The sequence below is a fragment of the Lycium barbarum genome, chromosome 2, assembly GCF_019175385.1.
Source record: "Lycium barbarum isolate Lr01 chromosome 2, ASM1917538v2, whole genome shotgun sequence".
Lineage (NCBI taxonomy): Eukaryota > Viridiplantae > Streptophyta > Magnoliopsida > Solanales > Solanaceae > Lycium > Lycium barbarum.
Window position 1 is genome coordinate 3,701,825 of NC_083338.1, and position 12,387 is coordinate 3,714,211.

At 33.9% G+C, this 12,387-nt stretch overlaps 1 protein-coding gene across 1 annotated transcript; it reads right to left on the reverse strand.

Moving 5' to 3' along the window:
- Positions 1 to 1,114: 1,114 nt before the first annotated feature.
- LOC132629231 (cytokinin riboside 5'-monophosphate phosphoribohydrolase LOG7-like) lies at positions 1,115 to 7,394 on the reverse strand. Its single transcript, XM_060344943.1, has 7 exons — positions 7,121 to 7,394; positions 5,894 to 5,991; positions 4,689 to 4,719; positions 4,276 to 4,375; positions 3,975 to 4,045; positions 2,411 to 2,554; positions 1,115 to 1,494 (listed from the first exon to the last, which is right to left on the reverse strand). The coding sequence occupies exons 1-7, from the start codon at positions 7,229 to 7,231 to the stop codon at positions 1,393 to 1,395; spliced, it is 657 nt and encodes a 218-aa protein (XP_060200926.1). The 5' UTR covers positions 7,232 to 7,394; the 3' UTR covers positions 1,115 to 1,392.
- Positions 7,395 to 12,387: the final 4,993 nt, after the last annotated feature.

Here is a 12,387-nt window from a genome sequence, read left to right on the forward strand (position 1 = left end):
GGTAATGATTCCTATTAATGTTTTTTTGGGGACTTGCAAAAGTGAATTCAGAACAATAAAATCAGATAATAAGAAATCTAAAGTCCCCAAGGAAAAATGATCAACAATTCTAACTTTTGTGACGGCTTCTAAATGAGATATGAAGAGATTAATATATAGAAAGAAGTGTTGTTTAGTTTCATAATATTCATGGTAACTCCTTCAAATTCTCCCAATGTGTGCACTAACTGATTTGATCTTTGTAATAGTTTAATTAGATTTTAAGTTTCATATTTGGCACCGATACACATATATCTTCCTTTCTACGACATGATGTTTAAACTAAACACAAATTATTTTGCACTTAGCATTTTAGATTTACATTTATTCTCTTTGTTTCTCCTTTGATTTTCTTCTATTTACGGAATTGCACTAAAAATTTTGAGATAAAACAATTGTCTTATTTTTCACTTGATATGCAATAATTTATCCTTATGTAAACTTTTCTATTTGTATGAATATTTAAATTTCTGTGTTAACTAAATGCTAGATGCAAAAGTTTAGGCTTTAGTTTAATTAATTTTTACATTCCTTTTTGACCAGACAAAAATCCAATCCAACAAGACAATTATTTTTACTTTGGATTATTTTCTCCGGCATTTTAACTTATCGTGACGATCCATTTTAGTTATTTGGAATCGTTTGTTAATAAGGGAAAGTAGTTTCAGGTCTAATAAAATAAGCTTCTCATTTGTTTCAACTTACCTTACAAAAGATCATTTTCAAATTCATAATATAACGCGAGAAGTGCAGATAGAAAAGTAAAAATAAATTGCAGCATCTAATAATTGTTGTCTTACTAGAACTTTTAATCAAGTCAATGTTTTAGAGATTTGGTTACATGTGGGTGTACAAATTTTTGCCCGCAGAAACTTGTACAAAAGCATCTTAATGCGAGTTTTGTCTGAACACTAATTTTAATGGAGTTTTTTCAGGCAAATGGTTCTTTTTTAATATAATTATTGATTCAACGTACATTTCGGAAAATGTCCAAAAATAATATTGCTTCTATGTGAACTTGTAAGAGAGAGAGAGAGAATGATCTTGTATTTTTTTCTATCTATATATATAAGCATGTTAATGGGGTACATTCAAAGCAAGTCAATTGCCTCTCCAAAAAGGGACACACTAATAAACATACACTATAAATCATAAAAATGCTTCAACAAACCGGACCTAAAACTTGAACTGATAATTTTCCTTCTTTTTTTCGCTTTCCAGGTAAGTATGTTGCAACATTAAAACCCACAAAAACATTTTACCGTGACAAAACCTACAGTTCAACATTGTATACCATATATAATACTTATATACCAAAATACCTAAATCCCACAGAAAAGCATATTGTTTTTTTTACGTAGGAACTGCAGATTCAGTAGTCGTGTAATTATATCTTTGAACTTCTTCCTCCCATATCAAGTTTGATGTGATTTCATCTGTCTCTGGTACATGTTCCTATTAGAAGAAGATTTAAGCAAAAATAATATGTTAGATTAAAATCTCCACAAAAAAAAAAAAAAAAACTTTCACACTTAAGAAGGATAAAGGACATTTGAAATAAAGTTATCTAAATCGAGCTATAAATATTTAAATGACTATAAATTACTTTATTAAGAGTAAAACGAGATTTTTTTTACATAAAGTTAGTAACGCAACATTATTTTTGAAATATACTAAAAAGAAAAGTATATTATATATATTAGGACAGGAAATATTTGACAATGATAAGAATTTTTAAACATAGTGGGAAAGTGTAAAGCGACTTAAGTTGAACATGTCAGCTGCTATTAAAGCGACTTAAGTTGAACAAATCAACCAAAAAAAACTTTTTTTTCAGTCATTGTTTGATCAAAAGTACACAAGTACTACTATTTAAGACAAAATTTTCAATAAAGCATGAAAAGTTTTATCCAAGTGGGACACATATCATTATTTACCAACCAAACTAGGAAAAAAAGGCAACAAAGACTAAAGAGTAAACCTTTTGCAAGTTTGAACTACATAAATTCCATACCTAAACTAGTTTCAAATACCTTGAAAGTTACGAATGTTTATTTTACTAAAAACAATGAGACAAAAATTAGTCTAATACTTAGTACTATAATAAACATAGTACTAAAAACAATGAGACAAAAAGTAAGACACATAGCATCTTACCAACAACAAAAGAAAGAAAAAGGCAAAAGGCAACTCTAAGACTAAGAGTAAACCTTTTGCAAGTTTGAACTACATAAATTCCAAACCTAAACTAGTTTAAAATTCCTAAAGTGTTATAAATGTTTATATTATACTAAAAACAATGAGACAAAAATTAGTCTAATACTTAGAAGTACTATAATAAAACATAGTGCTTAATTCATGAATTAATTACCTCAAGCTCTCTGACTAATTGTTGGGCTGTCGGAGCAGACACGATAATGCGACGTGCTGTTGGAGAAATAAAGCCTTCATCTACGGCCTTATCAAGGAAACTCAACAACGAATTATAGTAACCCTCTACATTCAACAGCCCCACCTGCAAATATTATCATTACATTAAATTAAATCATAGGTTAGTAGTTATACTAGTTAATTATAATAACAAAGAAAATTTAAAAACACCCGTCTTTTGACTTAGATTTTCCACCTTTTCGAATAGTTTTATAGTCATGTACGGAGCTATAGTTCTAGTTACAAGTTCAACAAAACTCAATAGGAATGGTTTTTGATGACCACGAAATCCATTTAGAGCAAACTCTTTGGAACAACCACCTTCAAAACATGGGGATGATGGGCTCGCCCCTTTAGCGGTCACCACTTAAATACTGAATTTAGTTTACCCATAATCAACCTTTGCCAATTGAGCTTAACCCCTAACAAAAACTCTATATTGAGTTGAGAAGTTTTAATGTTATATAAGCATTAGACGAAGCTACAATTCTAGTTACGTATTCGACACAACCGGCTAAAACTTTATATTTATGTAAAGAAATCATTTAATATGTATAAATAATATATGCAGAACCGAGTCAACTACATTCTCTAAATTAGTAGTTCGATCATATCCTAATAGCAAAGCAAAAAAAAAAAAAAACCCTTCTTTTGACTAAGACCCACTTATTCGAATGGTCATATTTTTAAGCTCATTTTCTTGCCATTCAAACGGGGATCATAAAGCATGATTAATGATTATTTGAGATTAGAACTCACAAACCATGTATTATCTTTCCATGTGAACCAGATATTAAGGACCACGTGCTTTGATGCTTACCTAATCTCATTCTTAATTTTGATACGGATTGTTGACTTGAAAAGGAACAAAATCTCAGAAAGAATAATTCTATTTATATAGGTACTTAAGAATGTGAAAACAAGGCTATTATGTTGAGATACAAGATGACACAAAATGTCAAGATGTGGATGAGAGAATTCTCAAGTATATTTAAAAATAAAGGCATAGGAGTTGAAATGTTGAAAGTTTGAAATGGCCTAAAAGAAAGAAAGATGAAAATGACTAGACACTTTTTTGTTGAGAAGAGTTTCTATTTTTCCCTTTGGAGAATGATTGCATGAAGGAATGATTTTGGTCAAAAGGTACAAATTTCATACTATGACCACAACTTTAGAAAGAAAGTTTTCACCAAATTCTTAATTACTTTTGAAATCCATTTGAAGACTTTGCCTTAAACATTCCATCATTAAGTACTAATTGTCATACACTTAATCATGTTTTTCATGCCATGGCGTAAGCACGAAGCCGTAACTCTTAGCCTAGATCAAAAATTTATTTGAATTGCTGAATATATTGAAATATGAACCAAGAACTGACACACAGTGACGGGGTACAGTGGTTGAAACCCTAATCCAGAACCCTTAGATAAAGGCCTGCTTCCATTTTTTCAGGATTATGCACAGTATATTTTTTCAGGATTATGAACTAAGGGCAGATTTCTCACAGGTTTACGGTGGATTCCAAGCTGAGCCCATGTGATGACTTCAAGAAGTTCTTCAAGGGTCCCATAACCACCTTTAAAATCGAGAAAAAATAGAAATTAGGATATACGAAATCAGATTTTTGGAGCATGCTAAAGCTTGGCATTCAGGCTATGTTGCTTGGACTCTCCAAAAAGATTTCCGCGGTCGTATTTGATCCTCCAAAATACACCATTTTTGGAGGATCCGAGACGCACTTGGGACATTTTTAAAGAGTTCAAGCAACAGAACGTTCAAATATAAGTCTTAGTGTTAATGAAGTACCAGGAAGGGCAATGAAGGCATCAGCTTGCCTGGCCATTTCAGCCTTCCTTTGATGCATGCCAGAAACTGCTCTCACTTCTCCGATAGTTTCACCCGTTATCTGTTAGCAATTTGCAATATTACTTAGACCTAAGCGACTCAAGATAGCTTAGCTATGTTGCTCGGACTTTTCAAAAATGTTGATAGGTGCGTGTTGGTCCGACACAAATAGGATGACATTTTTGAAAAGTCAGAACAACATAATTCCTGAGTACAATTTGTATGACAAGGTAAAGGAATAATTGAGGAAGAAGCGTAGCTCAATAATTGTTAAATAGGTTGACATTATGTCTCATAAGTCATGCATTAATCCAGCAAAACATTCAAAAGAATAAAAACGCTATGATTTCAAAGTTTAATATGAATAGTTCTACCTCTCTAGGCATCAGAGTCCTTGGAATCACTCTGCAAGTTGAAAAAAAAAACCCATAAAATAGATTAATGACAGTATTATAATATCACAAGAAAGCTTTGCACATATTTATTATAGGGCTATGTTGCTCAAAATCTTCAAAAATGCCAATGTATGTGTGTCCGATCCTCCAAAAATAATAAATTTCTGGAGAATGCGACACGTCACACGTGTGTGACGATATTTTTAGAAGGTACTGAAACATATTCGTGGGGTTAAGAAATGAGATAGAGACTGTCTTTTGTGCTAAGCAAAGCAAAATGTGTAAACCGTCCACCTTATCAAGATTTGAAAATGCTTCAATCAGTGCCTAAAAGGCTTCTAACTTTAACACTCCCCTTTTTCCTTTGCTTTCCAGTATGACAGACATTCCCACTGACCAAAATGGATTACGTCCATACCACAAAAGACACTTTTGGAGGATTTCTTGTTACTGTCAAAAACAGATTAACAGAGTACTTTTCACATGTTAAGCAGGCTGTTCACTATCAGTAGAACAAAAGGATTAGTTATTTTTTACTGTGTGCTAAAAGGCCCAAAAAAGGAGTAGCACAACACACACTTTAATTATCAAGAAACCAGCCGCAGTTGATCCAATGATGTTTGCCTTTGAGGTAGTATACAAGAACACATTTCATTGAGAACTGAGAACCTTGCATGGTTTCAAGTCTTAAACTTTAAAATATTATATCCTCCGTTCCACTTTGTCCAACATTATTCTTTTATTAATTCGCTCCAAAAAAATCTGGCACATTATTATATTTCACTAATAAATAGCTTTTATAAATAATATGACTTGTTTAAAAGTACAAGCTTCAAATTTTTTTTACAGCCATACAAATATCACTAACTTCTCAAAGACCATAAATTAAGAAGTCTTTATCTCTTACAGACCGTGTCAATTCAAACTAAGTTACCTAAACTGAATTGAGGATAAGTGTGAGCATGTTAGTACTTTCTAATTTTAGACCAACCCCATTAGTAAGATCCAACAAAAGATTAAAATTATGAGGTTAAAATGATGCTTGTCTTGACAGACTTCAACATCAACACCTTTTACCTCTGTATGTGTGTATGTTACAGAAAGAGAGAGAGTGCGATAGAGAGAGAAAGAGTGTATATATGTAGTATATTGTATGTATATATATAGAGAAAAGAGGGAATTACCCTAGAACATGGCGCCCACCATCATGAACTGCCTGAGAAACAAGACCCATCAGACCCACGCTTCCTCCTCCATAAACCAAATCAATCCCTTTCTCCACCTTCAAACACATACCGATAAAATCAAGAACCATTACACGTGTCAGCAACCCATTTCACCATTTCACAACCCCATCACCATTTCCCAAAAAAAAATAAAAAATACAACTACTACTAACACAACATTTACACACACAACAAAGAAAACAAGCATGAAACTCAACATAATCTGCAAAAGGTATAACAATAGAGCTAGTATTTGCTTCTATCCAATATGCATAGTTTATATCAAAATCAAAAACTTACATATGCATATTTCATGAGACCAAAAGTAAAGGAGCTTGGGTAAACTTAGAACGATATCAACATGGCACGTTTGGTTCCTAATGTAATGGCAAAAATACACACAAAAAAAAAAACTTTTTTTTTGCCATATGGAGTGACCCCAATAACAAAGATCATGCAAGAAGACTGCTCAACTGACAGGCATGTTACAGCTAGCAAAAATACTTCCACCACAGAACACACACACACACACACACTATTTGTTTTGTTTTACTTATCTTTCTCTGTCATGCCAAACATAAGATAAACCCTACATTGAAAGTTCTGTTTTTCAAACAAGGAAATATGAAAATCAAATCCATTGAGAATTTCAAAAAACCACGTTGGAAATTTTGTAAGAATCATGAAAAAAGTGAACAGAAACTCAAAATTACTCGAAGTGGGGTTCTTGATTTCATGCATTTTTAAGCATACATTTGCTAACACTATTTTTTTTTTTTAAATGAGCAGTTTTTTTTTTTTTATGTAAAGCACAAAACTTTCTGATTCTTGAAAACTAGAGAATGAACAAAAAGTGAAGAAGAAGAAACACATAATGTACTGAAACTCATATTCTGTCAATATGAACATAAAGACATACTAATGAATAGAAAAAAAAAAAAAAAACCATGTTCAATGTTTTTTATAGAATCATGAAAAAAGTGAATAGAAACTCAAAACTCGAAATGGGGTTCTTGATTTCAAGCATATTTCAGCTTACATTAAAAAAAAATATCCGATTTTTTCCATAAAAAGCACAAAACTTTCTGATTCTTGAAACCAAAAAATGAACAAAAAGAGAGGAAGTTGAATAATAACAATAAGAAAACAAAACAAAAAAATGAAAGAAAAATTTAAGTTTTTCACCAGTGTTTTTCCTAATTCAGTAGCAGCTTCTTGATAACTAGGTTTTTTTCCAGAACTACTACCACAAAAAACACAAATTCTCTTAAACTTTGATGTTCTCTCTTCTTCCATTTTTCTCTTGGACTTATTTTAGATCTCTCTCTCTCTCTCACTATCTCTGTATATATATTTGTATATAATATGTTGTGTGAATGATGATTGATTGGACCAAATGGAATGAAAAGAAGTAGAAGTAGAAGAAGGATTTTGGGGAATGAATGAGAACAGAATAGCAAAGTCTCTTTTAAGTCTTTATGATGAATAGAGAAATAGGGAGTATTTATAGGCCCATGTTCAAAACTATTTGAGTTTAAATAGTATATGCGTTGTTCTCATTAATAACTCTATATATTATCAGGGAGCTAGAATATCTAGTTACGTGTTGCATTCTTTTTAATTTTTTTGTATATTTGATTTTTTATATTTGAATATCATTTGTTTAATTATTGGCTCTGTCACTGAACTAGAAAATATCTATAGGTATATTTTATTAAGATGCGGGATTTATAACTTTTAAAGTAATAGTATAAATTATTTGCTGTAACATGTCAAACTGGATATATATATTTTTTGCACTGATAATATATATAACTTAAATTCATGTAGTAGTATTTTATAATTTTTTAAAATTTATCTTACACTGTTTTCAGTTACTGGCTAACCAAGATTTTTTATTTAAGAGATCCAGTAAACCTCTTCTTCTTTTCTTATTATTTACTACTCCATGTTATTTTGTACTACTAGTAGTCCACTATATACATTCTGTCCTGTCAATTATTTTAAAGAGTGTTCTATATATATACTGTTTGTACCTGTGTAGTCTGTCTTAGTCCTTTGGCCCATCAAGAATTTCCTAAAATATTCAATTTGCAATGCTCTTTTGTATCGTATTTACCTAACTAAAATTAAAGGCCCCCCTCAAAACTTTTCTAAATTCGACACGGGTTATAAATTGAATCTAAATTATTCCTGGTCTTAATTATTTCATGGGACTTGGCTATTTGATAATCTCTACCTTTGGGACGTTGATGTTTCAAAGAGCATGATTGTACTCTCTTTTAGGTGTGTGGGTTAAGAAATTTGAAAATCAACTTTCATATATATAGTACTTTTTAACTGTTAATCGTCACATAGTCATAAAGGAGTTCGTGGTCAAATCAGGAGGTCTAAGTAAAAGTAAGCCAAGAAGACTGCCTATACGGCGTTAGCGGAAGGGGAGAGCGACCAGGCCATATGAGATTCCGGTGAACTTTTGGAAGACCGCATGAGATGCAAATATGGAATGGCTGGCTATATTGTTTAATGCCATATTTAGGATGGTTGGAATGCCCGAGGAGTGGAGGTGGAGTACGATGGTGCCGCTGTACAAGAACAAGTGTGATATTCAGGTTTGCAATAACTATAGAGGTATCAAGCTTTTAAGCCATACTATGAAAGTTTGGGAGAAAGTGGTCGAATTGCGGATGAGAAAGAGTGTGTCTAACTCTAAGAATCAATTCGGATTCATGTCGGGGCGTTCAACTTCAGAAACCATGCATCTTGTAAGGAGATTGCTAGAGCAATATAGGGACAAGAAGAGGGACTTGCACAAGGTGTTTATCGATCTAGAAAAGGCATATGATAAAGTTCTAAGGGAGGTTTTGTGGAGATGCTTGGAGTCTAGAGGTGTACCTGCGGCCTATATTAGGGCTATCTAGGACATATGCAATGGAGCCAAAACCCGGGTTAGGACAATGAGAAGTAACTCGGAGCACTTCCCAGTCGAGGTGGGGTTGCATCAGGGATCAGCCCTTAGCCCGTTCCTATTTGCCTTAGTGATGGAAAAATCGACACAACATATTCAAGAGGAGGTGTCGTGATTTATGTTATTCGCAGATGACATAGTAATGATTGACGAGACACATAGTGGAGTTAATGCTAGGCTGGAAGTGTGGATAGAGGCCCTGTAATCAAAATGTTTCAAGTTAAGTAGGACAAAGACAGAGTATCTGGAGTGTCAGTTTAGCAATGTGATATCTGAGGCGGAGGTGGAAGTTAAGATTGAGGCACTAGTCATTCCCAAGAGAGACAACTTCAAGTATCTTGGGTCTATAATCCAAGGAGATGGGGAGATTAATGATGACCTAGCATACCGCATTGGGGCGGGGTGGGCAAAATAGAGGCTCGCCTCTGGGGTACTGTGCCATAAGAAAGTGTCGCCAAGGCTTAAAGGTAAGTTTTACAGAGTTGTGGTTCGACAAGCACTTTTGTATGGGCAGATTGTTGGCCAAACCCATGTTCAGAAGATTAATGTGGCGGAGATGAGGATGCTTAGATGGATGTGTGGGGAATACAAAGAGGGACATGATTAGGAATGAAGTTATACGGGGTAAGGTGGGAGTAGCCCCTGTGGCGGACAAGATGAGGGAAACGAGGCTGATATAGTTCGGACATGTGAAGAAGAGGTGCGACGATGCACCAGTGAGGAGGTGTGAGAGGTTGGATACAACAGGAGTTAGGAAAGGTAAAGATAGGTCGAAAAAGAATTAGGGGGAGGTGATTAGACAAGACATGGCAGTGCTCCAGTTAACTAAAGACATGACCTTGGATAGGAAGGTGTGAAGGTCAATGATTAGGGTAGATGGTTAGTAGGTAATAGTGTATTGTCCTACTTTTGGTCGTATGTTTTAGGGTAGTCATGTAGTTTCTTTTCCACTAATGTGTATTGATAACTGTTACTGCATTTTTGTACATTTGCTATTTTGCCGTCCCTTTTTTTTTCTAAGTTTCTGCATCGGTTACGTTTCTTTTGAGTCGAGAGTCTATCGGAAACAGTCTCTCTATCCTAAAGATAGACGTAAGGTATGCGTACATCTTAATCTCCCCAGACCCCACTTTTGGGATTACACTAGGCATGTTATTGTTGTTGTTGTTGTTGTTGTTCCAAGCACACCTACTTCAAGAAAATATAGAAAAAAAGAGTTGGGGGTGGAGCTTCTATAGTGGATCATGACCATCAAACCTGGTGGATATGACGTTGGATTTTGTTACCTCAAATATAGGGCAATTGCCCTTATTCGGGGGTGGTCTTTAATTTTTGCCCCTCAAATTGCTGGTCCATAAAATTTACCATTCGCATAAAATTTATGGGTTTCGGGTTTGAACCCCTGCTCAGTAAAATATAAATAAAAAAATCGCAAGGCATAGATTCAAACTTTACCTTAAGGCAAAGTTTGCCTCAAACTCTACCTTATCAAGCAGAGTTTGACTGCAAACTCTACTTAAGGTAGAATTTTGCCTTTAGACATAAGCGAAAACACTATCTTAAAGTAGAGGTTTGCATTAAAGCAAATGTTTTTTTTTAACTCAGCTGGAATTTATCAAAACCTTGCATTCAGGTCTAACTTTTGCCTGAATAGGCCTAATTTTCCTACGAAACTCTACCTTGCAATTTTTTTTTTGACTGAGTCGGTGTTCAAACCCCAAAATTACCTGAATAGGTCTAATTTTGCTACGAAATTCTGTCTTGCGATTTTTTATTTTTTTGACTGAGCCGGAATTCGAACCCCAAACCGTAGAGTATTAGGCGAAGACCAAAATTAAATACCAACAATTTGAGGGGGGGAAAGTAAAGACAGTTGCCTTTGAAGGGCAATCCGCGCAAAAAAATGTCAAATATGTTGTTCAGTATTTGCTTTTGGTAGAGTTGACCAATGATTTGAAACATGAATTTATGTGTAAAAAATTCATTAAAATTACAATAAATAGTAGATTTGAACCAATAATTTAAAAATATAATTAATTTAATATTGAAAACCTTAAAGATTCAATTTATAAAATTTAAATACTGAATCAACATCTATTTTCTTCCTTTTATTTTTCTTACCTATATGCTATTGTGATCAAATCAAAGTGTAAAAGACTAGCTCATTGTGCTTTCCTACTCAAATTTGGTTTTCAAATGTATATTACAATAAAAGTGCACCTAATAGATAAAGGAACTATAAATTTTACTTCTTATTTTTTCTAAGAGTCAGGAACTATGTATAGTATTACTTCTTCTTTCTTATTTTCTTATTTTCTTCCCTTATCAATTTCCAGATGAGAAGAGATAGATATGTTTAGTTAAGTATTTCAAAAAGATACTCGCAAGAATTGATTAGAAGTCAAAATTAGAAAAGACAAATTGTTATAAACTCTACTCAATAAAGGTGTTGGAAGTCTCTTGTTGATGGTATTAAGAGTAAATTCCCTAAAAGGCCACCCATCCCTACTAAATGCAATTTATATCGTGTGAAATGATGTGTCTTTTTGGTTGTGACAAATATGTTATCAGAGCATGTACTCCTTCAATACAATGGTGGGGCAAACCTCAGCGAGAGCATATGTATGTGATACCCCTAACATGATGCCCCTGACATAAGGTAGGTCAAGAAAGGCTGGAAGACTTCTAGCCGGGATGGAAAGCTTCTGAAGATATGGTGCACACATGGCACCTGAGGCAAATCTAACATCGAAATGAAAGAGGGAAGCGAAGAGTTTTATAAGGAATAACTCAAGTTCACATGGTGTGCACTTCTGGGATCGATGTGGCTTAGACCAAGAGATAAATATGTACGACATATTGATAAGCTCAAGTGCATTCGTGTTTTGATGATTTTCAAACTGATTTAGAACCAGATAGAGACTTGGTCTGTGATCTGCTCTCTGTGCATCTTGCACAGTAAGCAGAGACAACTGTAAAGTCGAGTTACTCACTGCACACATGTACAATAATTGAGCTGGCCCATGTTTTAGGTCAAATATTGAATGAGTGGTCTCTATCCATCAGACATGCTTCCCACTATATATACAACATGTTGCAATATATTGTGCATCACTTGGAAAACCTAAAAATCACCCAAAAGGTGCAACCGTCACAAGACACTCCAAGTGTTCAATAAAGCTACTCACAAACTGAAGGACTTGTGTCCAACACTGAAGATGCTTTATTCTCTTAGTTTGTTTTAAGTTTTGTTTCACGTGCTTTAACTTGTAAACCTACTATTCTCTTATAAGAAGCTGTTATAGGTATTTCAAATTCTCAGTAGTTGTCAGGCAGTTTATTTTCCAATCTATTAAGTGGTACCCTTGGTTAGTTTAGTCTGAGGTGTACTAGTTGGGTGTGGCTAGAGGTAGTCAACCTTAGTTTCCTTGGCTAGAGTTAGTCAAGTTGAGGTATTTGCAGTCGGTGTATTGTAAAGATTGAG

Bases quoted from the DNA above. Each gene is read 5' to 3' on its own strand.
- LOC132629231 (XM_060344943.1), bottom strand. From the start codon at position 7,231: ATGGAAGAAGAGAGAACATCAAAGTTTAAGAGAATTTGTGTTTTTTGT. The intron at 2,555-3,974 runs GTGAGAAATCTG...TAATATTTGCAG, and splicing joins TTGGAATCCACCGTAAACCT to GTGGGGCTGTTGAATGTAGA. The intron at 1,495-2,410 runs GTAATTAATTCA...TTCTTCTAATAG, and splicing joins AATTAGTCAGAGAGCTTGAG to GAACATGTACCAGAGACAGA.